The following is a 24,046-nucleotide window of genomic DNA, read 5'->3' as shown; positions in this document are numbered from 1 at the left end:
TACAAGATACAAAAATCAACAAAAAATAATTTCATTTATATACTTCTATATGAATCATTTGAAAAGCAATTTCATTTTAATTTTGTAAATAGTCCCATTTACAATGGAAGCAAAAAAAATAAAATGATTAGGTATTCACATGAGTTGAGGGATATTTAAGTTAATTTGACTGTGGTAATCATTTCACAGTATATATGTGTGTATATATATATGTATATATATGTATATATATGTGTATATATATGTGTGTATATATATGTGTGTATATATATGTGTGTATATATATATGTGTGTATATATGTGTATATATATATGTGTGTGTGTATATATATATATATGTAAAGTCATGACATCATACACCTTAAATACATACAATTATTTTAATGGCCACAACCATGGCATACGGAGATTCCCTAGGCAGGTATTGAATCCAAGCCCTAGCTGAGAACTATGCCACAGCTATGGCAAGGCCAGTTTCTTTAACCCACTGTGCCAGGCCTGGAATGGAACCTGTGCCTCTACAGCAACCCAAGTCACTGCAGTTGATTTGTAACCAATCACAACACAGAAGGAACTCCAAATATATGCAGTTTTAATTTCTCAATTATACTTCAATAAAGCTGGAAGACAAAAAGACAAAACTGTTAGAATGGAAATGAGTCACTGTTTTCCAAGACAAGTGTTTTCCAAGGTACAGGCAGGAGGTGACACAAAGAGGCATGGGGAGATACTTGCGGTGATAAAATATTTTGCATATTGATTAATATGGTGAGTACACTACTATATGTATTTGTCAATACTTGCAGAACTTTCACTAAAAATGATGAATGGTATACTGTGATGATTGTGACTTAATACACATGTTACACAGCCACTGACACTGGCCCCAAGTTAATGATGGTCCCTAGTGTTGGTATAAGTGCAAAAGCTCTGCAGTGTCCTGGGGGCAGGAACAGAGCACGACTGTGATACACACCCTTCCAAGGGGTGCTGGACACCTGGGGAGGTGGGCCAAGGGACAGTGGGACAAGGCCAGGCCTCCTGGGGGAGATCAGTTTGGTCACAGGACCCTCCCCCGAAGGCAAGAGCTTCCAGGTAAGGGGCTCAGGGCTGATGTCGACCAATGAGATGGGCCCTCATGGATGGAATGGCAGTGACATCATAGTTCCAATGCTGCCTGGCACCCACTCTGCTTCGTGTCCGAAGGCAGTTGGGAGCTCTTGTGGTCTCTGACCTGCTCTGGAGCTTGCTTGTCTGTCCTGTTCTGACCCACCATCCCTCTCATCCACCTTGTCACTGTTTCTAGAGGAGAGGCGCACCTCCAACAGCGAGAGCTCAGAAAGGTGAGCAAGAGAGGCACCCTCATCCCTAATGGGCACCTTGGGCACAGAGGCCACTTGGCAGGTGACCCCCTTCCCCATGAGCTGTGGCTGAGCTGACACCAACACTGGAGCACAGAAGGTGAGCCAGGGGGATGCAGCCCCTCAGGGAGCCAAGGGGTGCCAGCTGCAGCCACAGTGCCCAGGCTCATGAAGGTGGCCAAGGTCTGAGCTAAGATTTCTGGAGTGGGGAAGGGGGGTAGGTGAAAGGAAAATGAGGATGAAGAGAAATGGAAGTGGGGGGGTGGGGGCAGGAGGAGGTGATGCAGGGGTGAAGGAAGAAAGATGAACAGTGAAGGAACAGGGCAAGAAGGATGAGCAGGAGGAGGACCAGCACAGAAAGGGGGAGCAGGAGGACAGGAGGCCAAGACCAGCCCAAGCCAGTTCCTTGAGAGTCATGTTGGGGTCCCTGTAGATATTTTACTTGAGTGATCCCTTGGTTTGATGCTCAGATGTGGGGAACCTCAAGGTACTGATTGAGGCCTGAGGGGAAAATCACTGGCCTGATTCAAGACTAACCACAAGAGCTTACTCTTCACATCAGTATCCTCCTGACACTGCTAACAAGCAGTGGGAGAGGAGGAGTGAAGGAAGATTAGAGTTCAGGGACAGCTGGTTGTGAGAGTCCAGGTGCCCAGGTCCATCCCATCCCAGTCACCCTTGCCTGCATGGAGAGATGACCCTCCCCCTAAGGAAAGTCAAATTTCAGGCCAACGGTTCAGGGCTGCTCCTGGCCAATGGGTGGGCTCCACTGTGGGTGGAATGGCAGTGACCCCAGAGCTCTGTCTGTTGCCTGGCACCCACTCTGCTTCCTGTGCCCAGGCAGTTGGAGGCCCTTGTGGTTGCTGACCTGCTCTGACGCTCGCTCGCCTGCCCGCCCTGCTCTGACCCACCTGATTCCCACACCTTCCTGTTTGACTTGTTATCATTTTGAGAGGAGAGGCCCATATCCAACCGCAAGAGTCAGAAAGGTGAGCATAAGCTGCACCCTTGACCCTACCAACACTTCAAGGAAGGAGAGGCGACTGGTTGGTGTGTGGACCACTCAGGTCTGGGCCTGAGGTGACAGGGACCTCCAGCACCAAGCCCCTGAGCATGTAGCCCACTCAGGGCTCTGTGGGGTGTGGGCTGCTGCCAGAGAGCCTGAGTCCCTGTGAGGAGCCTGAGGTGAGAGCTCAGAACCCAGGCCCAGTAAAGGAAGAGAGGGAGAAGGAAGGAGGAGAGATGATGCAGGAAGAGGAAGAGGAGGATGTGGAGGAAGAGAGGTCTAGCCAAGGAGAGATGAAAGTAGGAGGAAGGGTGGATACAGGAGGTGAATTAGGAGGAGTTAAAAAGACAGGAGTGAGAGCAAGAAGAGTAAGGATGAAGGAATTAGAGCAGGTAGATGGAAGAGGAGTAGATGAAGGAGGGGGAGAACTAAGCAGGAGAAGATGGGTGGATGGAAGTGATGGATAGAAGAGGAAGAAGGAGAGGTGGAGGAGGGGGAAGAGGAGAAATAGGGGACCCAGGCCAGCCCAGAGCAGGTGGTACTGCAATCCAGATGGGGTTGCTTCAGTGGTGTAGTGAGCCCCAGGTTTGATGCTTGGACCCTGGGTACCTCAGGGAGCTGTGTGAGGCCTGGGTGGAAAGTCTCTGGCCTGATTTAAGTCCATTGGCAAGGGATTAGTGTCCACATCACTACTGTCCTGGAACCCCTAATAGGGAGGGGGAGAGGAGGAGTGAAGAAAGGTCATGGTCGGGGACCAAGTGTTTCTGAGGGGCCCTGTGCCTGGGTTCATTGCCTGCCACTACAGCTGGCCCAGTCACCTTCCACTGCCAGCTGACTGTCCTGTCCCTGGAGGAGATGACCTCCTTGGTTGTGGATTCAGTGCTAACACTGACCTCTGACCTTGGTCCTATTTTGGGTGGATTGGCAGCAACCTCCACGTTCAACCCTCTGCATAGCACCCTCTCTGCTTTGTGTCCCCAGGCAGTTGGAGGCCCTTGTGGTCTCTGACCTGCTCTGACACTTGCCTGCCCTCCCTGTTCTGACCCACCAACCTGAACTTGGGTCCATTTATACAGCAGAGACCAGCTCTAACAGCAAGAGGCCAGAAAGGTAAGAAAAACCTGCACTGCATACTGACTCTTGGGGACAGGGGCAAGCGGGTCGGTGACTCAGTCCTCCCTGGTCTCGGCCAAGATGATGCCAAACCCAGCCCTGACCATGAGCCAGCTGCGTGCAGTCCCTTGTGTCTCCAAGGGGTGAAGGCTGCTGCCCACAGTGCCTGATTCCATGTGAGGGGCCCAAGGTCAGAGTTCAGAAAACTGACATCAGGTGGGGGGCACGGTGGGAAGAAGATTAGACAGAGAGGTTTCAGGAGGAGACGAAGTGGAGGAAAGAGGGAGGGGAAAGGCAGGAAAGAACAAAGGAGCAGGAGGAAAAGTGTAGCAGGAGGAGGACAAAGGAGCAGGAGAAGATGGATAGATGGAGGCGGAGCAGGGGGTCCAGGCCAGCCCAGAGCCAGCTTTATGGGTTCCAGGAAGGGTCCCTGCAAAAGCCATGCCTGAATGAGCCCCTGGTTTGATGGTTGGACCTCAGGAACCTCAGGGAGCTGGGTGAGGATGAGGTGGGAAATCATTGACCTGATGCCAGTCCAACTGCAAGGGCTTAGTGTCCACATCCATATCCACTTGGCACTTCTGACAAGCAGCGGGAGAGGAGGAGTTAAAGAAGGTCAGGGTTGGAGGACCAGCTGGTCATGAGAGTCCAGGTGCCTATGACCAGTTCAGCCAGGCTCCACCTGCTCCTGGTCCCACTCCCCTGTGTGGAGAGAGGATCTCATACCAAAGGAAAGTCATTTCATAGGTCAAGAGTTCAATGCTGCTCCTGGCCAAGGGGATGGCCCATTTCCACTGTGGGTGGAAAGGCAGGGATCCCAGAGTTCTGCACCCTGCCTTATACCCACTCTGCTTCATGTCACCAGGCTACTGGACTCCCTCAGAGTTGCTGATCTGTTCTGACACTCACTCGCCTGCCCACCCTGCTCTGACCCACCTGATCCTCACACCCGCCTGGTTACCTTTTCACCATTTTGAGAGGAGAGGCCCAAGCCCAACAGTGAGAGTCAGAAAGGTGAGCTTGAACTTCTTCCTCACCCACTACCAACACCTCAAGGACAGAGGCCACTGGTGGGTGCCTGCACCACTCGGGTCTGGGGCTGAGGTGACAAGGACTGCCGGCACCAACCACTGAGCATGCAGCACCCCTCAGGGCCAGAATGCCCAAGTCCCTTTGAGGAGCCTGAGGTGACAGCTCAGACTCCTGGCCCAGAAGGGAAGAGGGGGAGGAGGAAGGAGGGGAGAGAATCCAGGTGCTGGAGGAGGAAGAGGGGAAGGATGGGGAGGAAGGAAGGTCTAGCTGGACCAGAATTGGATGGAGAAAGGAGGAAGGACGAGGTGATTGAAGAGGAGTATAAAATACAGGAGGGTGAGGTAGTAAAAGACAGATGGTTGGGGGGAGGGGAATAGCAGGAGGAAGGAAGCGGAGGAGAGGTGGGGAGATGGAGGTGGATGGAAGAGAATGCAGGTGAGATGGAGAGGGGAGTGAAAGAGAAGCAGGGTGTCCAGACCAGCCCAGGGTCTGCTGTATTGAGTTCCAAATGGTGTTTCTTAAAAGTTGTACCTGAGGGAGCACCTTGTTTGATGCTGTGACCCAGGGAACCTCAGGCAGCTGGGTGAGGCCTGGGTGGGAAATCTCTGTCCTGATTCAAATCCAAAGGCAAAAACTGAGGGTCCACATCACTATCCTCCCAGAAACCTCTAAGATGGAGGAGTGAAGGAAGGTCAGAGATAGGAGACCAAGTGTTCCTGAGGGTTGATATGCCCAAGTCCATTGCCTGCCAGGCTACAGCTGCCCCAGTCACCTTCTCCTGAGAGCCTTGTCCCTGGAGAGGAGGACTTCCCTGGTTATGCGCTCAATGTTGACCCTGATCTCTGCCATCAACTCTATGTGGGGGGAATGACAGTAAACTCACAATTCTGCCTGCTGTCTGACAGCCACTCTGCTTTGTGTCCCCAGGCAGTTGGAGGCCCTTGTGGTCACTGACCTGCTCTGACGCCTGCTCATCTGTCTGCCCAACCTTTTTTGACCCACTTGATTCCCCCACCTGACTGGTTATCTTGTTACCATTTTGTGAGGAGAGGCCCATATCCAACTGTGAGAGTGAGAAAGGTGAGCAGGAGCTGCACCCTCATCCCATACCAACCCCTCAAGTACAGAGGTCACTGGTGGGTACCCAGACCACTCAGGGCTGAGGGGGGAGGTGACAATGACCTCCAGTACCAACCACTGAGCATGCAGCCCCCTCAGGGATCCCTGCAGTGCAGGCTGCTACCAGAGGTGCCTGAGTCCCTGTCAGGAGCCTGAGGTCAGAGCAAAAGACACCTGGCCCAGAAAAGCAAGGTTCAGAGTAGGAGGGAGGGAAGCAGATGCAGGAGAGGAGAAGGATGGGAGGAAGGAAGGTCCAGCTACACCAGAGTTGGATGTTGGTGAGAGAGGAGGTGGTGCGTGAGGACAAGAAATGAAGACAGGAGTGAGAGAAAGAAGAAAAAAGATGGATGAAGTGTTAGGCAATTGATGGAGGAGGAGGAGTTAGAGGAAGGGGAGGAGTGAGCAGGAGGAGATGGATGGTGCAAGAAGTGGATGGAAGAGGATGAAGCAGAGATGGAAGAGGATGTGGAGGAGAAGCAGGGGGTCCAGGCCAGCCCTGAGAGTTGATCTTGGGTTCCAAGTTGAGTTGCTAGAGATTATACTTGATTTACACCCTAATTTAATGCTACAAACTCGCTAACCACAGGGAGCTGGGGGAGGCCTGGGTGGGAAATTGCTGGTCTAATTCTAGTCCAATGGCAATGACTTAGGGTTCACCATGGAACCCCTAGGATGGAGGGGAGAGGAGGAGTGAAGGAAGAGCAGGGTTAGGGACCGGGTGTTCCTGAGTTTTCATGTGCCCAAGTCTATCACCTGTCAGGCTACACCTGTCTGTGGTCATCCTCCCCTGCTGGGTTACAGCCCTGTCCCTGAAAAGGATGACCTCCTTCATTTTGGGCTCAGTACTGACCCTTACTTCTGACCTTAGCCCAATATTGTGTGGAATTAGAATGAACTTGCAGCTGCCTGGAACCCACTCTGCATCATGTCCCCAGGCAGGTGGAGGTTCTTGCGGTCACTGACCTGCTCTGAAGCTTGCTCATCTTCTGGCCCTGATCGAACCCACCTGATCTCCACACCCACCTGCTTACCTTCTTACCATCTTGAGAGGAGAGGCCCACATCCAACAGGGAGTGTCAGAAAGGTGGGCTTGAGCTGCACCCTCACCCTCTACCAATATCTCAAGGGAAGAGGACTGTGGTGGGTGCCTGGAGCACATGGGTCTGAGGTCAAGGTGACAAGGACCTCTAGCACCAATCCCTGAGCATGAAGCCCCTTCTGGGTTCCATGAACTACGGGCTGCTGCCAGAGGTGCCCGACGACCTGGAGGAGCCCAAGGTTAGAGGTCAGACTCTTGTCCAGAAAAGGAAGAGAGGGAGAAGGATGGACATGTGAGGCTGAAGGATGTGCAGGAGGGGAGAGGATGCAGGAGGAGGAGGAGGATGGGAAGAAAGGAAGGAAGGTCTAGCAAGAAGAAAGATGGATTCAGGAGAAAAGGTGGATGCAGCAGGATGGAGGGAGGAGGTGAATGAGGATAAGAAATAGGGACAAGAGTGAAAAGAGGAGAAAACATGAACGGAGGTGAGGAGGAGGATGCAAGGAAGATGGATCAGGAAGAGCATGAAGAGCAGGAGGATGAAGAGGAATAGATAGAGGAGGGGGAGGAAAGGACTGAGCAGGAGGAGATGGATGGATGGAAGAGGTTGAAGGACAGATGGAAGAGGGGGGAGGGGAAGAAGGGGGTCCAGGCCATCCCAGAGTAGGTAGTATGGCGAGCTGTGTGGGGTCTCTTAAAGGGTGTACCTGAGTGAGCTCCTGGTTTGATGCTTGGACCTGGTGAAATCCGGCAGTGTGGTGAGGCCTGGGTGGCACATTGCTGGCCTGAGTCAAGTCAAACTTCAAGGGCTTAGAGTCCACATGAGTACTTTCTTGGAAACCCTAAGTGGGAGGGGAGAGGAGGAATGAATGAAGGTCAGAGTTGGGGTCCAAATGTTAGTGAAGACCTATTTGCCCAGGTCCCTCACCTGCCAGGTGACACCTGCTCCTGTCAACTTCTCCTGCCATGTTATAGCCCTGTCCCTGGAGAGGATAACCTCCTTGGTTATGTGCTTAATACTGACCCGGACATCTGACCTTTGTCCTAGATGGATGAATGGAGCGGGGAGCAGGGGGTCCATGCCAGTCCAGAACCAGCTCTATTGGGATCTAGATGGGGTCCCTGCAATGCTTGTACCCTACTGAGACCCTGGGTTGATGCTAAGTCCCAGGGACCTCAGGAAGCTGGGTGAGGACAAGGTGGTATGAAATAGCTGGCCTGATTCAAGTCCAATGGCAAGGGCTTAGGGTCCACATCAGAATTCTCCTGGCACTGCAATCAGGCAGGGGAGTGGAGTGCAAGAAGGGTTGGTGGACCAGCTGGTTGCAAGTTTCCAGCACAGCCAGTCTCCATCTCCCCCTGCTGATGCTCCCCTGTGTGGACAGAGGACCCTCCCAGAAAAGAAAGTCACTTTTCAGGTCAAGGAATCAGTGATGCTCCTGGCCAGTGGGATGGGCACCATATTGGTTGGAATGGCAGAGACCCCAGAGTTGTATCTGCTGCTCTGAACCCATTCTGCTTCGTGTCCCCAGGCAGTTGGAGGCCCTCGTGGTCACTGACCTGCTCTGACGCTCACTCACCTGCCTGCCCTGCTCTGACCCACCTGATCCCCACACCCGCCTGGTTACCTCGTTACCATCTTGAGAGGAGAGGCCCACATCTAACAGCGAGAGTCAGAAAGGTGAGCAAGAGCTGTACCCTCAGCCCCTACTGACACTTCAAGTAAAGAAGCCCATGGTGGGTGCCTGGACCACTCTGGTCTGAGGTTGAGGTGACAAGGACATCCAGCACCAATCACCATGTGTGTAGCCCACTTAGGTCTCTGTGAAATGTGGGCTGCTGACAGAGGTGCCTCAGTCCCTGTCAGGAGCCTGAGGTCAGAGCTCAGAATCCTGGACCAGAAGTGGAAGAGGGGGAATAGGAGGGAGGGGAAAGGTTGTAGGAGGTGGAGGGGAGAGGATGCAGGCACAGGAGGAGAAGGAGGATGGGGAGGAAGGAAGGTCAAGTCAGAGGAGAGATGGATGTAGGAGAAAAGGTGGATGCAGGAGGATGGAGAAAGCAGGTGAGTGATGAGGAGCATTAAAGACAGGACTGTGGGGAAGAAAATAAAATTTTGATGCATGGGGAGGGGGATGATGGAGGAAATGTAGATGGAGGAGGGAGAGTGGGAGGACCATGCACGAGGAGATGGAGGAGTGGGAGGTGGATGGAAGAGAATGAAGGTGAGATGGAGAAGGGGCTGAAGTACACTTTCAGGTCCAGGCCAGCCAACAGCCTCATCTACTGGGATCCACGTGGTGTCACTTAAAAGTGTACCCATGTGAGCCACTGGTTTGATGCTCAGACCCAGAGAAATCTGGGAGCTGCTTTTACCTGGGTGGTCCATCGCTGGCCTGAGTCATGTCAAAGCCAGGAGCTTAGAGTCCACATCATTATCTTCCCTGAATTCCTAAGAGGGATGGAGAGAGAAAGAGTGAGGAAGGTGAGGGTTGGGGGACCAAGCCTTCCTGAGTTTCCATGTGCCTGGGTCCATCACCTGACAGGTTAGAGCTTCCCCTGTCATCTTCCCCTGCCATCTTGTCCTGCTGGGTTACAGCCCTGCCCCTGGAGATGATGAGTCTTTAGTTATGGGCTCAGCATGAACTGTGACCTCTGCCCTCAGCCCTATTGTTGTTGGAATAACAGTGACCAACAGTTCTGTCTTCTGCCTGGCACTCACTTTTATCTTGTCCCCAGGCAGTTGGAGGCCCTGTGGTCTCTGACCTGCTCTGACGCTCGTCCATTTCTCCACCTCTCCCACCCCGTCCCTGGGTGCATTTCCACCAAAGAGGCACAGAACCAGCAGCGAGAGGACACACAGGTAAGTGTGACTTGCTCCCTCACCACATACTGACACTAGGGGACAGGGGCCTCTGGTGGGAGCCTGGACCACTCTGGTCTGTAGCCAATGTGACAAGGATCTACAGCACCAACCACTGAGGATGCAGCCCGCTCAGGGATCTGTGGTGTGTGGGATGCTTCCAGAGGTACCTGAATACCTGTGAGGAACCTGAGGTCTGAGCTCAGACCCCTGGCCCAGAAAAGGAAGGTGGGGAGGAGTAGTGAGGAGAGAGGATGCAGGAGGAGGAGGAAGAGGTGGACTTACAAAGAAGCTGGATCAGGTGGAGAGATGGATGTAGGAGGTAGAAGGATGAATAGCTGGTGGAGGAGCCATGGATGGGGAGGAGGAACGTGGAGGACTGTTGCGGAGGTGGATGAAGGAGACACGGGCCCTGGGGAATGGGCAGAATGTAGCATTGAGACCACTGTGGATGAGTGTGGATGTTGGAGGAATGTGGAAAAGTGGTGGTGGGAGGCGGACATTAGGGGAAGAGGTCGAGGGGCAGGAATGGAAGGGGAAGAGGAAGAGGTCGAGAGGCAGGAATGGAAGGACGAGGAGCAACATGGGGCATTTGCAGAGGAGGAGGTCTGAGTTCAGGCAACTCTCCAGGCCCCAATGGTCCCTCCAAGCCTCTTCTTTGGTCTGGATCCTGGAGGTTTCCCATCCAACCCACTGAGATCAGGGACACCAGCTGGTTGAGCATGTGTGGCCTGTGGGCTGGGGACATAAGAGCCTCACCCAGTTCAGCATCCTGTCCCCCATTGTGTCACCTGAACCACAGACTCCAGCTGTGTTCCTCATTGGCTGGACCCTCTTTGCGTTGTCCCAGAACAGATGTGTCCCACAATGTGAACAGGGAAAATGAGGCCCTTCCCCCTGTGACTTGTTCAGAACTGTGAACCTAGGGACGATCTCATAGCACAGAGGCTGCCTATGATCAAATATATTATCCTTTTACCAATTCCACCCCCCCCCAATGGGCTGGTGCTCTTCCCTGATTCACCAGGAAGAATCAGCTGAGAGTTAAGAGGAATGGAGCAGGAGTTTCTGTCATGGCTCACAGGTTAAGGAATCCAACTAGAAACCATGAGGTTGAGGGTTCGATCTCTGACCTTGCTCAGTGGGTTAAGGATCCAGCATGGCAGGGAGCTGTGTTGTAGGTCACAGACTTGTCTCAGATCTGGCATTGCTGTGGCTGTGGCATTGGCCGTAGCTACAGCTCCAATTGGACCCCTGGCCTGGGAACCTCCATATGCCACAGGTGTGGCCCCAAAGACAAAATGACAAAAAAAAAAAAAAGGAATGGAACCGATGGGAGCCTCTTGTCCTAGAGATCTCTGGTGCCCACATCCCACCCTGCCTCCCTAGTGGACACATCCAGAGTGGGCACATGGTCAGGGAAGAGCTTAGTGGGCTAGAGCAAAGGACTCTCCTTGGATGGGAGAATACTGGGCCTTATATTCACCTGTGCACCTTCCACTTCCAACTTCAGTGCCTCCTGGGGCCCAGAAGGCAGGGAATCTGGCTCAGAGCTTTTTTCTTAAAATTTACACATCAAATGTAGGTGCTAAATTATACCACTCAGTGGCATTTAGTGTATTAGCAGAGCCATGCCACCATCACCACTATTTCCACCTTCCTCTACCTCATGAAAAAAATCTATCAGTTCATACCCCCACTGGACCCTGCCCCCAGCACTGGGGGCCACTGACCTCTTTCTGTCTGGGCTTGGCTCTGCTGGACACAGCACCTCCATGGAACTTCACAGCATGTGGTCTCCGTGTCTGCTTTCTTTCCTGAGCATCATATCCATCCATGTTGCAGCACGTGGCAGTGTTTCCCTCTTTTTCTGGTTGAATGATGTACCACCACATCCTGGTCTTCCAGCCACCTGTCCAGGGCTACTTAGATGGGGCCCTCTTTTTGCTCTTGGGAGTAGCTCTGCTATGAATGTGCATGTACATCTACCTGTGTCCCTGTCTTCCTCTCTCTTGGGTGTATACCTGGGAAAGGACCTGTTGTATCATGTGGCAACTCTTCATTTAACTTTTGGAGAAAGGCCTGGTTTTCCAAAGAAATTGCCCCATTTTACAATCCTGCCAGCCAAACAGGAAGGTGCCAGCTTTTCCACATCCTCATTTGATCAGTAACAGCCACTCCAGTGGGTGAAAAGTTTGGTCCTCTGCTGGCTTTGATTTGCATCCCCCTGATGCTAATGTTGAGATTGGTCTCCTGTGCCCTTTGGCCTTGATTTTGCAGGAAAGTCTATTCAGGCCCTCTGCCCAATGTCTACTTGGGCCATTTCTATAGTGGAATAAGGAGTTTGGCCATATTCTGTATACTGGGCTCTTATCTGTCAGGTCAGTCTCACATTTTTATTCATTGTGTGGGTTGTCATTTTCTTGACAGTGTCACTTGTCACTTGAGGCACAGCTGTTTTAAATTTAATCAAGTCCACTTTATCAATGTTTATCTTTTGTTCCCTGGGCTTTTGATGCCTAAGCAAAATATGAGTCCTATGAGCCTGTGAGGCCCTCCACAGCTGGCAGCTTCTCTTCCCTCAGCTCCCCTGGCCCAGGGAGCTCACACCCCGGTGCTGCAGGACAGCTGCTGGCCTTGGCCTCCTGGCCACCTTCTTTTTCCTCCTCATCTCATTGTGACAGGATCTCCAGGCTGCTGGCAAGGGTCTGTAAGTGGAAGTGTTAGGATGTTTGGGATGTCACCCACCCAGGCAGCATGGTTTTCTCCTGTCTGATCAGATAGAAGGGGAGCTGCCAACAGGGGGCCCACTTCAACCTGTTGGTTCTCTGAAGCTCTTTCATGCACTGGAATATTTGGATTTTTTCTTTCAGCATCAGACATGGTAAAGCTGGAGACCCTGCTGGCCCTGGAACGAGCAGATATCATTGCCAGCTATGAACAGGTGAGGCACCAGAGGGAGCTTAGCCATTAGGAGCAGCTGCAGCCCTGGAAGGGGTCAGAGCCAAGGGCAGGCAGGGAGGCCTGGTGGGGACAAGACCCAAGTAGAACAAGTGAGGCCCAAAGGTCATTGTCATCAGCAGGAGCAGGTACATCCCCCAATGGGAATCAAAATATTCCAGGTGTGGACCACTCCCTGAGGGGGAAGGTGAGGCCCAAGGTGGGGAATCACAGCCCAAGGGGGCAAGTGTGTCCCTGGGGGATCAGAGCAAAGGCTGACCATGTGAAGCTCAGAGGCAGCAGGAGCAGGTGTGTCCCATGCAGGATCAGAGAAGGTAGGAGAAGATGAGGTGCAGGTGGCTCTCCTTGGGGCAGGTTCTCATGCTGGGCCACCATCAGAGGTTCCTGGGCTCCTGAGGACACTCTGCTTGTAACCCCTCACCTTGGTGCCCCATCTGGGTTTCAGGGGCGCCGGTCAGGGCCTCCAGTGGACCCATGGGATGATGCTGACCTGTTGCTCTACAAGGCCACAGACAGGCTAGGCTTTTTGCCGTGAGTCATCTTGATACCCCCTCCCCCCTCCCCAGGGAGGGTTACCATTTGCAGAAACACCTCTGGAGGCAGAACCCTTCTGTCTAGCTCAGGGCCTCAAATCCTGGTGGCCACTGGGGACCAGGGTCCACACTAGGCTTGGGGTGAGAGAGCTTAAAGAATATACAGGAAAAACTGGAGGCTGAGCCATCCTGGGCCTTAGCCCTGTGGCCTCTACACCCACACTGGGGAGAGCCCAGGGCAGCCATCCAGCAGGGTCAGGGTCAGGGCTCAGCCTGATCTGCAGTGGCTCTACAGAGCCTGGCCACAGGGGGAGGGGCACCTGGCCCACAGGTCTCCAAGGGCAGTGGGCCCAGCCAGGGGGCCATGTGGGGACACTGTGAAGGGCAGTGAGATGTTGCTTCAGATATTGGACAGATGGTTAGGAGATGGTAATGTAGGACCTAAAAGCTCACAGGAAGGTGACAGAGGCAGGGGGAGTTTGACTCCTTGTGTGGTGCCAGGAGGAGATTCAGGGTAGGATGGCTGGCCTGGCCATGATGGGGGAGGGGAGACTGGGATGAAGTTTCTGGGTCTGCTCTGGGAGGGGCCACACACCTGTCAGGTCAGGAGTGGGGGTGCACAGTGCAGAGGGGGTGGCCAGCCTCAGTGGAAGTAGGGGCACTGCCTGGGGTGCTGCAGTCTGCTCCAGAGCTGGCACCCACCTTGGGTCCTCCTCCGTCAGGGTATCCCTGGTTAAGATGGGGGGTGGCAGGGGCTGGGGGCCTCCAGACACCTGGTCCTCACAGCTCTACTTCTCTTGCCTTGTAGTCAGGAGCAGCCTAGCCTCAGCACCCAGGGCCTCAGCATCCACAGCCTCAGCACCCACGAGGCAAGGGTGAGAGCCAGTCCATGCTATGCTGGTGGGAGGTGGGAGGTGGCCACGCAGTGGCTGTGGTTCCTTGCTGCCTGACCCCAGAGTTGTTGGGGGTCCTTGGGCTGTGAGGGGTCTGTGCCTTCATGCCTCCTCTAAGATCAGAGCCCTGAGTCAGGGCTACTTTAGGGAAGCAGGAAGCTTGGCTAACACCACCATGTCCCCTTTTCCAGCAAAGAGCCAAGGACATCAGGCGAGCCCCTAAGTGGGTGAAGATGCTGAGGAACTGGGGCAAATACGGGGACAGTCAAAAGGTAGAAACCTGAGCATTCTGACCCTGAAGGAGGCTGGTCTGGGTCTCCTGGGGCTTTCCTGGCCACCCTAGCCCAGGACCCCACAGTGTGGACCAGCCATGCCCACACCACAGCCTATCCTTAGCTGGGGGAGACTGGGCCAGGCCCGGGCAGAGCCAGCCTCTCCTGAGCAACTTCTGCATGAGTCTTGCTTCATGTCACTGGGTGTCACTTGCACCAGTCTTAGGGCCCCTTCTTACCTGCAGATGCGCCGGCGGGTCTACAAGGGGATCCCCCCACAGGTGAGAGGACAGGCATGGTCTCTGCTGTTGGACCTGGAGAAGGTGAAGGCAGAGAACCAAGGGAAATACCAGGTATGGCCCCTCCACCTGTGCCTCAGGGACCCTCGCCTGTCCCCAGATTTCCTGGCACCTCCCAGGCTTATAGGCCCAGGGCCCACCTGCCAGGAAAGCCATGCCAACCATGCAGACACTGAGTCCAGGGTTGCACAGGTGCCACCTAGCATCACACTAAGGCCTCCCATACCCCTGAGGGGGACAGAGTCACAGGGCAAGGGACAGAAGCCAAGAGGAAAGAGCAAGGTGACCCCACAGAAACCATGGATAGAGACCACCCGGCCAGATGAACACAGCCCTGACTGACCTGGGTCAAGAAACAGGTCTCAATCCATTAACCAAGAGAGGTCCCTACCCATGGCCAGTTCCTGCCACTCAGCCCCCATCTGCACTGTGGGCACCCTAAGTCCCACAGCCCAGGGTGGGTGCTCTATGCACCCGGCTGAGCGGCATCATCAGGAGAAGTGCAAGGGAGCGGGTGTGATAGTGGCCACAGGTGTCCAAGTTACTCAATGATGGGTGATCTGAGAGGCCCCCGAGCATGGTGAACAAAGACTGACACTGTGGGAAAAGAGCCAGCATCACACTTAGTCCTCAGGCTCTCAAAAGGCCCTGAAAACAAGGCATGGGCTCCCCTTCTGGCCCTCTGCCTCACCCAGCCTGTCTGTGGTGGGACTCAGAGGGGTCAAGGGACAGAGGCCCAGTTGCCCTCTCAGCATCCCACTACCCTGGGACAAACACACCTGGGAGCAGCCTCCCAGGGGACAAGCCCATCACCAGGGCAGAGGCACTGTCATCCTGGACTGCCTTGTGTGGGGTGGGGGAGGAGGGGATCTGGTGGCCTGGCCAGTGTGTCACCATTGGGTGGGGGTCTGGGACTGGAGAAGCCACAGGCTGATTATCCACAGGGCTTCTGGGCACAGGCTATGACCTGGGCACCCTTGTGATCCTGCCTGGCTTCCGAAACAAGCAAAAGAAAGGTTTCTCTAGAAACACTCATGTTGAGCTGGCAGTGCCTGCTCTGCTGGTTAGGGTTCCAGGCCTCTGACTTTGCCACCCCCCCACCCCCGGCTCTACCCACAGAGAATGAAAGAGCAGGCCAGTCTCTACTCTCTGGACATCAAATTTATCGACATGGATGTGAGCTACACCTTCCAAAACAATATTATGTTCAGAGAGCGTTACGGAATCAAGTGAGGATGTTGGGCCACTGGTCCTGGGGCAGGAGAGCAGGGGAGCAGGGGTGTGGTGGCCCGGGGATCCTGTGGGAGAGGAGGCATGATGGCGAGGGCTGGACCTGAGGTGGTGAGAGTGGGGCCCGTGCAGAGCACCTGCAGGAGTGGGAGCACACAGGGCTGGGGTGGCCCTGAGGGAGGATGGCTGTGCCCTCAGAAGTCAACAGGCCCCTGCAGGGATGGGAGGGGCACTGGGCAGCAGAGAGCAGGCTGGACCAGGACACAGAAGGATGGAGTGAGAGTCAGATGAGTCAAAATGACACCTCATTTTGATGTTTGTCTACTTTTTTAAACAATTCATATCATTTATAAAAGAAAAGTGGGATGGAACCCGCAATTTTATCGCTCTGTCCTACATTAGCAATCCTTGCTCCATCCAGTGTCCCACACGCACCACACACTTGACCAGTGGAAGGTGTTTATAGTGAGCCTCATTGTCCCCTTTCCAGGCAGCAAGCCCTCTTCAACGTGCTTGCAGCTTACTCTGTCTACAACACGGTGAGTACAAGCCCCTGGTCAGCCATCCCACAGTGGCCCTGCTTCTTTAGTGGCCTATTGACACCAGTCAGGATGTCAGCTCCCATGGCCACAGAGATGATGCAGGGGGACCTCTGCTCTGAAACTGACATGGATGGCTGGGGTGCAAACCCCAGTTTTAAGGACAGAAATGGCACATGATTCCTGGGCTGCATCAGCCCACGAGCTGATAGCAAGTTCACATGGCCCTAAAAAGCATTGCTGTGGTCACAACGCTTAAGTTTGAATCTTGAAATGCCATTTTATGAATCAGAATCCTAGCAAGGATGAGAGGTCCCAGCAAACCAACTCCTGTGTGGCCCATGGGAGGCAGCTCCCGGCCCCATCTGCTCTTTCTGAAACAATCCCTCAAAGAACACAACCTGAGAGGACCCCATGGGCTGCCCACAATAGGGCCTGGGCCACCCACACACCACCGCCACACAAAAGCCAGGCCCACACAGGCCACAGTCAGCAACCCTCCACCTCCCCTCATAGCAGGACATCCAGACCTTGCTGGTTCCCAGCACCCAGCATGCCTCATCTAGGAAAGGGGGTCTGGGATGGTGCCCAGGCATGAGTGGGAGACCGTCCAGAAGCTGAGGTGAAAGTGCCAGGGAGGGGATGGTGGAGGCCTCTGAAGTGGTCCCAGCAGCCATGTCTGACTCTTGCAGGAGGTGGGCTACTGCCATGGCATGAACCAGATTGTCGCCATCCTGCTCATGTTTCTTAATGAGGAGGATGCTTTCTGGGCACTGGCCCAACTGATGGAAAACAAAAGACATGCCATGCATGGTAGGTGACTGCCACAGAGCACTGGATGTTACTCAGAGTCGGGAGTCTCCCTGCAGAGTTCTCCCAGTTGTGGGGCTGCCAGGGACTGACCTGGTCCATCTCCCCATCAGCAAAGGTCACCAGCTCCCCCCTAGCAGTCTGCGTCCTGTAACCACAGCCCTCAGCGCTGGCCTCATCCAGACCACTCCATCCCTGCTGGTCCCTCTGCCTCTCTTCTGCTGCTACCAGGCCACCTCCAACCCCACCCCAAGCCCCTGATCAGAGGAGGCCCAGGTGGCAGCATCTCCCTGCTGTGCCCCCCACCTGACTCCCAGGCCCAGGAAATGTTCATGCACACCCCACCCCCATCCCTTGGGCCACTCCCAGCCACTCAGTACTGGGACCCTTGTCCCCTGCTGTAGCCACAGTTGAGAGAGCCTGTGCCAGAGACAGATGCCTGCCTGATGCTCAGCACTGGGCACCTGCCAAGCTGGGCCTCAGTGAGCAGGTTCTCAACCCTGGGCCACCCCAAGCCTCAAAAGCAACCAGTCCTATCTGGGAAGAGCCATCCAGCCAGGCTGGAGTGGGTCCTGCACACCAGGGACACTGTGCAGGGAGGAGGCCCTGGGTTCCCAGGGCACATAAGCCCCTGCCAGGTACACCTTTGACTTTTTTGGGGTGATTCTTGCGGATTCTCAGGCTTCTTCACTCCGGGGTTCCCGAAACTGCAGAGACTGCAGGCCCATCATGATAAGATTCTGGAAAGGACGCTCCCCAAGCTGAAGCAGCACCTGGTGAGTAGAAGCAGCCCTCACAGGGCCTAGCCTGCCTGCACTTTCATGTTCTTGGCCTTGGTGAGGCCAGGCCTGAGCTGGGGTCCACTGGCCAGGGGGGTGGCTGCATGGGGCCTCTGGGGGGGAGGTTTGAGGCCAAGCAGGCCAGCCCCGATCACTTGTGCCTCTGTCAGGACAAGGAATACATGTCCACAGCAATTTATACTACGCCATGGTTTCAGCGCTGCTTTATTGACCATGTAAGTGTGCCCAGGGAGACCAGTTCCCCGAGGGGCATCCCAGGGGAAGCCCAGAACCCTGGGGAGGGGGGAACTGGGGTCCTTGGGCAAACCGTCTTTCCCTGGGCTCCTGGAGGGAAGGCTGGGTCAGCCCAGGAGGAGGGCAAGCCCGTGCCCACCCTGCAGTCAGCCCCAGGCTTCTTGGAGGTTCTCCTGTGGAGCCTGGGGCAGTCTTTTATCTCTAGGTCAGCAGATGTGCAGGCCAGGCCCTTAGGACCCCAGGTGGCCTGGTGGGGACCTCTTCAGTCCACTCAGCTAAGAGCTGTAGGGCCTGTTTGGAGGCAGCCTGTGGGACCACAGGACGCAGAGGCAGTGGGGGGCTCCTACCCTGTTCTAGGACACTCCCTCAACACACACCTTGTGCCCTGCTCAATCTGCCCCTCCTGGGCCTGCTGTCCCCACAGACACCATTCTCACTCACACTGAGACTACTGGACGCATACATCCTGGAGGGTGAGCGAATGCTCACAGCCATGGCCTATACAATCGTCAAGATTCACCAAAGTGAGTAAGCCTGAGCCTGGGATGCTCAGGCCACAGAGGTGGGCCAGCTGACACACAGGCTGGGTAGAGGCCCTGGGAGAGGTGGCAAGAATGGGGCCAGCTGCTGGATGTGACACTGCCTTGGTTCTCCTGGGGCCAGCAGAGCGTGTCTGCTGCCCCCAGGGAAAGGCCCCAGGGTGGGGGCTGAACCTTCCCAGTGGGGCCCCTGTTGGCCTGATGGCATCCTTATCCTCAGAACGCCTCCTGAAGCTGCCCCTGGAGGGATTGCATGAGTTTTTCCAGTACTCGATCTCCAAGCCATGGACCCTGGATGATGACACAGTGATCAAAAGGTTACAAGCCACAATGACTGAGCTGCAAAAGAAGAAATATGGCCTACTCCCTCCAGGTGGGCTCAGCAGGGGTCCCCTCCTGATACCCCTTCCAGGGCAGTGACCCATGGATCATCCAGGGCCTTCCTGCTCCCCCCGTCCACCTGCTCATCTGCTCTGAGGCTCAGCCTGCATGGGTTGGGCCCCAGGGCAGCCTCCACAGATACTGACCATAACCTTCCCAGGCACAAAGGATGTTCTCAGGGTGGGGCCAGGGTGGCCATTTGGGCCACCAGCAGCCCCACCCTGCACAGATCACAGAGCCTGGGGGAGACACTGACCTGGTGTGCTCACTTCCAGCAGAACCTGAGGAGTTCCCCACGAGGCCCCTGGGTCTGGAGCGACCATCCCTGGAACCCAGGCCTTGCCCTATCACTACAAGCACCAAGGAACTCCCTGGAGAGGACGGGCCAGCTCTCCATGGCCCACCTGCCCAGCACCAGCAGCAAAGACCCTCACCCAGCCAGGCCTGCTTACAGGCTGAAGAGCACCATCAAGAGGGGGCCGTGGCATCAGGATGCCCCCTGAGGGCCCAAGAGTCTCTGAGTCTGTCCTGCCTATTCCCATCCCTCTGCATACCTCAGGACCGAATGTGGCCCTGGAGATGGACCTCCCTTCCCAACATCCCCAAGAACTATGAGTGTCCAGTGAAGTGGCAGGTTGACATCGGGTTTGAGCCCAAGTGTTGGGACCTTTGCCCCTCAGCACGGGCCAAGGTCGCCCTCAGGGCAACACTGCAGGCCTAGCCCTGCAGCCCCACCAAGGCCCCAGACACAAGTCCTTCCTGGGCCCATTGAACATGCAGCCACAGGGCCCAGGACAACCCTCCTGACCCATGACAAGTGCAGCCAATGCCCTTCCTGGGGCAGTGACCACCATGGCCAAAACAGGATATGCTATTTCAACTTCATTAAGATTTGTAATGCTACTCCATCATTTTGCAAATGACCCTTTGACATTATCCATGACACAACAGGCATTTGTGATGAAGTTAAATTTTCCTCAAAAATCCAGTGATTTCTAAGATTTGTCTTTCAAATGAGATGCATCTTGCCACTTGCAGCACTAAAGCATTGAATCCCAAATCCCGGTGTTCACCACAGGGTGGCAGAATTCATCTTCTGCCTCAGTCATCCAGCTGCAAGTATTCATAGAGCAGACACTTTGAAAAACATGTAAGCTTTTGTATTAAGGAGCTCCAATGGCAAAGCGTGAATAATTTCCCACTATAAATCTCCTAGAGCTCCTTTCATTTCTTTCTTGTTACTATGAGGCAAGAATGGTAGTGGTGAATTTGGTAGGGTTTGTAACATGTCTCTAATGATCTTGGACCATGGTATTCCCAGAAACTTGCCTGACTGCTCTAAGCCCTTTTGTTTGGCTAAACTGAACAGTTCTACTTGGCTAATTCTATTTCCCATAGCTTGCATAGTCTCTCAAGCTTCTCCCTTTGAGACAGAAACTATTATGAAGTTGTCAATATAATAAAATAACTTACTTTAGGTATGGTCATATATACATTTCTAGTCTAAAAACATGGCAGTACATTAAATCTATATCTTTGGGGGAAAATGGTACAACTATACTGTATTCCTTTCCATACAAAATGAACTATGCCTGATAGTTCTTTGTTTCTAAAAGTTCACCTAAAAGCATAAATGTATGCAAATTGCATTTAACTTTTAAAAGAGTAATGAGTCATTCCAGAAGACAACGCAAATTATAATGTTACAATTAAAATCATATAGTGGCTCAGAAATAGATATAGAATGCAAAGGCTTAACAAGATGTAAATTAGCCCAATTTCACATATATATTATATAAGGCTATTTCAATACAAAATATGGAATCTCTACTGTTGAACAATAGGATTGGAAGAACCAAAGACACAGGTTTGATACCTGGCCTGGCACAGTAGATTAAAAGTATTGTTGCAGCTGTGGAGTAGGTTACAACTACATCTCAGATATAATCCCAGGCCTGGACACTCCATATGCCACAAAAAAAATATGTTTCAATTAGGATAATTTTAGTTGTAAATGAAAAAAAATCAAATGAAATTGTTTTTAAATGTAAGGATATTTGTTGGTTGGCTTACCTAACTGCAAACTCCAAAATCCTGGAAAGCCTCAGAATGAGTTGACAAAAATGATCAATTATACTATAATAAAATCCTTTACTTTCTTCTTCTTGTCCCATTTGTCAGTGTTGAATTTAGCTTAAATCTTACACCCTGAGCACTAGAAGGAGTGCAATCTGTAGTAATTCAGAGAAGAGGCTCTTCGTACGACACTAGCAGAGCTAACTGCCCTGAATATTAGGTGGAAAAGGAGATGCTCTAACACAGTGGTGTCAGGAAGAGTATTTTTGAAGAAGTGACTAGACCTCCAGCTAAAGTATGGTGGAGATCAGTTGAGCTGTGGGTGAAAAGTGAAGCCAGAATAGAATTGACAGTGAAGGAAGAAGATGAGAAGTAGAAGGTGCTGCTCTAAGATCAACTGCAGTTCATTCCCCTAATGATCTCTGATAAGTTACCCTCAGAAACAGGACTCTAGGGGTGCCATGCTCACAGTGCATAAAGGAAATGGATTCAAGGGGCATAAGAGGTGGACTATGGTGACTATGGTAATGTATTATGAATCTCCCCTTTAGAAAAGAATCATTTATTGCTCTTATTTCTGGGAAAGCTGTGAGCAGACCACCTCTTAAAGATTTGCATATGGAAATCTTTAAGGTGGAAGTTCCTGAGCCAGCAATCAAACCCACACCATATCTGTGACCTGAGCCGCAGCAGTGAAAACACAGGATCCTTCGCCCAATTTTCCACAAGAGTACTCCCAGGTTGAGGAGTTTTAGTGACCTAAGATGCCACAAATTTCCGGTTGTTTTCTCTAGAGAATTGTGCCCTATGAGGGAGTTAGTGATAGAATTTACTGATGGAATTTTGGACACTCAGCAGTGACAGAGCCAGACAACAGTTGGTAACAGGTAGATCCTGCTGCTCATTGAGTCTATACAGAGCATTTTCTCTGACATAGTGCACAGTGACCATAAAAGTGGATGAAAAAAAATGACCGATATCACATTCTGATCCAAAGCAGCTCTCCTTTCTACAACTTTTGCAAGAATTGATTTTTTTAAGAGGCAAGCAGCTGAATATTATTCCATACCAATGATCTGTGCCACATGACCCAGCAATACAACTGATTGCATATACAAAGTATCTATTTCTCTATTTTTTTCCACTGTCCATCCAGTTCAATTAGTTTATCTAATAATAGAGTGTCTAAATTACTGCAGTATTTCAGACACCATTGCCTTATAAAAGAAATCACCCCCAAACTTAGTGGTTTAAAACATCAACATTTATTACTATTTCAGATGGTTCCAGTGGGTTTGGAATTTGATCAGTTCATTTGGGTACTTCAGGCTCAGCATGTCTGATGAGGCTGAAGTTAGAAATTTGTTAAGGTCTGAGTTCTCATCATGGAACAGTGGAAATGAGTCCAATTCATAAGGATGTGGGTTAGATCCCTGGCCTTGCTCAGGTGTTTCTGTAAGCTGTGGTGTAGGTCTCAGATGTGGCTCAAATCCCAAGTTGCTGTGGCTGTAGCATGGATCATCAGCTGCAGCTCCAATTGACCCCTAGTGTGGGAACTTCTGTAGGCTGCAGGTGTGGCCCAAATAAATAAATAAATAAATTGGGTGAGGCTGAAGTAATCTAAAAAATTATTTATTCATACACCAGATGTATAGGCTGGAAAGCTTTGAATAGTGGAGACTGAAAAAGCTGTTGCTTCTTAATATAAGGGTGGGGGCACTAATAGAATAGAGCTACCATTTCCATGTTTGCTTAGAGGAAAGGCCATGTGAGGGCAAAGTGAGAAGGCAGCCATCTACAAGCAGGGAAGACAGGACCCACTAGAGGCCAACCCTGTTATCGCCACCTTGATCTTGGAGGTCCAGCCTCCAGAAATGTGAGAAAATAAATGTCTGTTGCTTAAGTTTCCCAGTCAGTAGTATTTTGTTGTGGAAACCCTAGTTAATAATCTGACAATGATGATGACAATGATGATGGTGATGATGAAATGTAATCTGAGTTGGTGACAACAGAAGGATGAATGACTCACCAGATGTGATTCAGAACAATCATGGCTCTTCATCCAGTCATCAAAGGTGGATCATTTCCATATCCATAGATTTTGAAATAAATAACAGATATTTTTGAATAAGAAATCTGGAATATCATCCAAAATAAGTGATGTAGTATTTCAACCTACCCTTCCTCTGAGAAATCTCAGAGCATTTACCAAAGGAACTGTGCTCTGTGCAAATGCAAATACTCAAATCATTCAGGAGATTCCATGAAGTATGTTCTAAGTTAACACTCACTCATAGGTGGCAGAATCCTCACTGGTTGTTGACCTGAAACAAAAAGAATGCTGGATATTTTTTTTTTTTTTTTGCACAAAGATGCGTGTATTTGGCATCAGCAAGAATTTCAATTTGAGGCCTGAAACCATGACCAACTATATGCAATCTCCATCAAGGCAAGAAAAGGAGAATGGTTTACAAAGGATAAAAGAGAGTTTGGAGAGTTTAGTAAATAAATAAAAGAGCCCATGGCTCTTCACTGGCTGAACAACTTGCAAGGAAAGAAGTGTTTCTTATTCCTACTGGGCTCTGGTATGTTACAGGGCATAAAAGTTCTTCCTTCTGGTCTCCCAATTCCACTTAACTGAGTTTATGTTAATTAATTTTTTAATAAAGGGAGAGAACATTGATACAGCACTCTCATAGTGGACCAGTTCTTCACATCTAGTAGACTATGTGTTTTCTTCAGAGGGCATCAATTTCCATCTTGGGTCCCAGATGCTTGAGTAAATTTATTGTTGTAAAGGACTGAGTAGAAACATTTGGAACAAACCTCCTTTTCCAAAATAGGAAAAAGCAGCACCATATACTTGTGCTACCAAAGAGTAAGTCCTGTCATATCCCCGCACAATTTACTCTTATGATTTAGGAATAAAATGGAGAGACAGGCTAAATCCAT

At 52.0% G+C, this 24,046-nt stretch overlaps 1 protein-coding gene, 1 long non-coding RNA gene and 1 pseudogene across 7 annotated transcripts in view; 1 reads left to right on the top strand and 2 right to left on the bottom strand.

Annotated features, from left to right (window-relative positions):
- Positions 1–11,567, bottom strand: part of LOC146399366 (uncharacterized) — an 86,109-nt pseudogene extending 74,542 nt beyond the window's left edge. The window contains exons 1-2 of the transcript XR_014817600.1: positions 11,261–11,567; positions 7,375–7,509 (exon numbers count right to left, since the gene is read on the bottom strand). The product of XR_014817600.1 is annotated as an uncharacterized LOC146399366 (transcript). The remainder of the gene's footprint in view (positions 1–7,374; positions 7,510–11,260) is intronic.
- Positions 1,183–21,178, top strand: LOC146399365 (USP6 N-terminal-like protein). 5 transcript variants are annotated; one of them, XM_084979589.1, is made up of 21 exons: positions 1,183–1,343; positions 2,206–2,350; positions 3,349–3,477; positions 4,346–4,494; positions 5,440–5,592; positions 6,567–6,715; positions 8,200–8,348; positions 9,404–9,527; positions 12,401–12,471; positions 12,934–13,019; positions 13,830–13,896; positions 14,106–14,186; positions 14,432–14,539; positions 15,605–15,714; positions 16,206–16,254; positions 16,947–17,067; positions 17,746–17,840; positions 18,014–18,079; positions 18,523–18,622; positions 18,858–19,010; positions 19,294–21,178. In XM_084979589.1, exons 9-21 carry the CDS (start codon positions 12,409–12,411, stop codon positions 19,737–19,739), a joined length of 1,545 nt encoding a protein of 514 aa, XP_084835715.1. In that variant the 5' UTR covers positions 1,183–1,343; positions 2,206–2,350; positions 3,349–3,477; positions 4,346–4,494; positions 5,440–5,592; positions 6,567–6,715; positions 8,200–8,348; positions 9,404–9,527; positions 12,401–12,408; the 3' UTR covers positions 19,740–21,178. The 5 variants fall into 5 exon arrangements, with proteins under 5 accessions (XP_084835715.1, XP_084835716.1, XP_084835714.1 ...); XM_084979590.1 differs by having other exon boundaries at positions 2,202–2,350; positions 19,297–21,178; XM_084979588.1 differs by having other exon boundaries at positions 1,183–1,461; positions 2,202–2,350.
- LOC110258920 (uncharacterized) lies at positions 12,099–23,254 on the bottom strand. Its single transcript, XR_014817601.1, has 3 exons — positions 23,124–23,254; positions 14,426–14,500; positions 12,099–12,235 (listed from the first exon to the last, which is right to left on the bottom strand). It is a non-coding gene; the product is annotated as an uncharacterized LOC110258920 (long non-coding RNA).
- Between the last annotated feature and the right edge of the window lie 792 nt (positions 23,255–24,046).

Source organism: Sus scrofa, chromosome 10, assembly GCF_054392235.1.
Source record: "Sus scrofa isolate SSC_HxYL_T2T_F1_AM1 chromosome 10, Sscrofa_HxYL_maternal_Yorkshire_Landrace_v2.0, whole genome shotgun sequence".
In the NCBI taxonomy this organism is placed as follows: Eukaryota; Metazoa; Chordata; class Mammalia; order Artiodactyla; family Suidae; genus Sus; species Sus scrofa.
The sequence above is the reverse complement of the archived record's forward strand: the minus strand, read 5'-3'. Positions and strand labels throughout refer to the sequence as shown.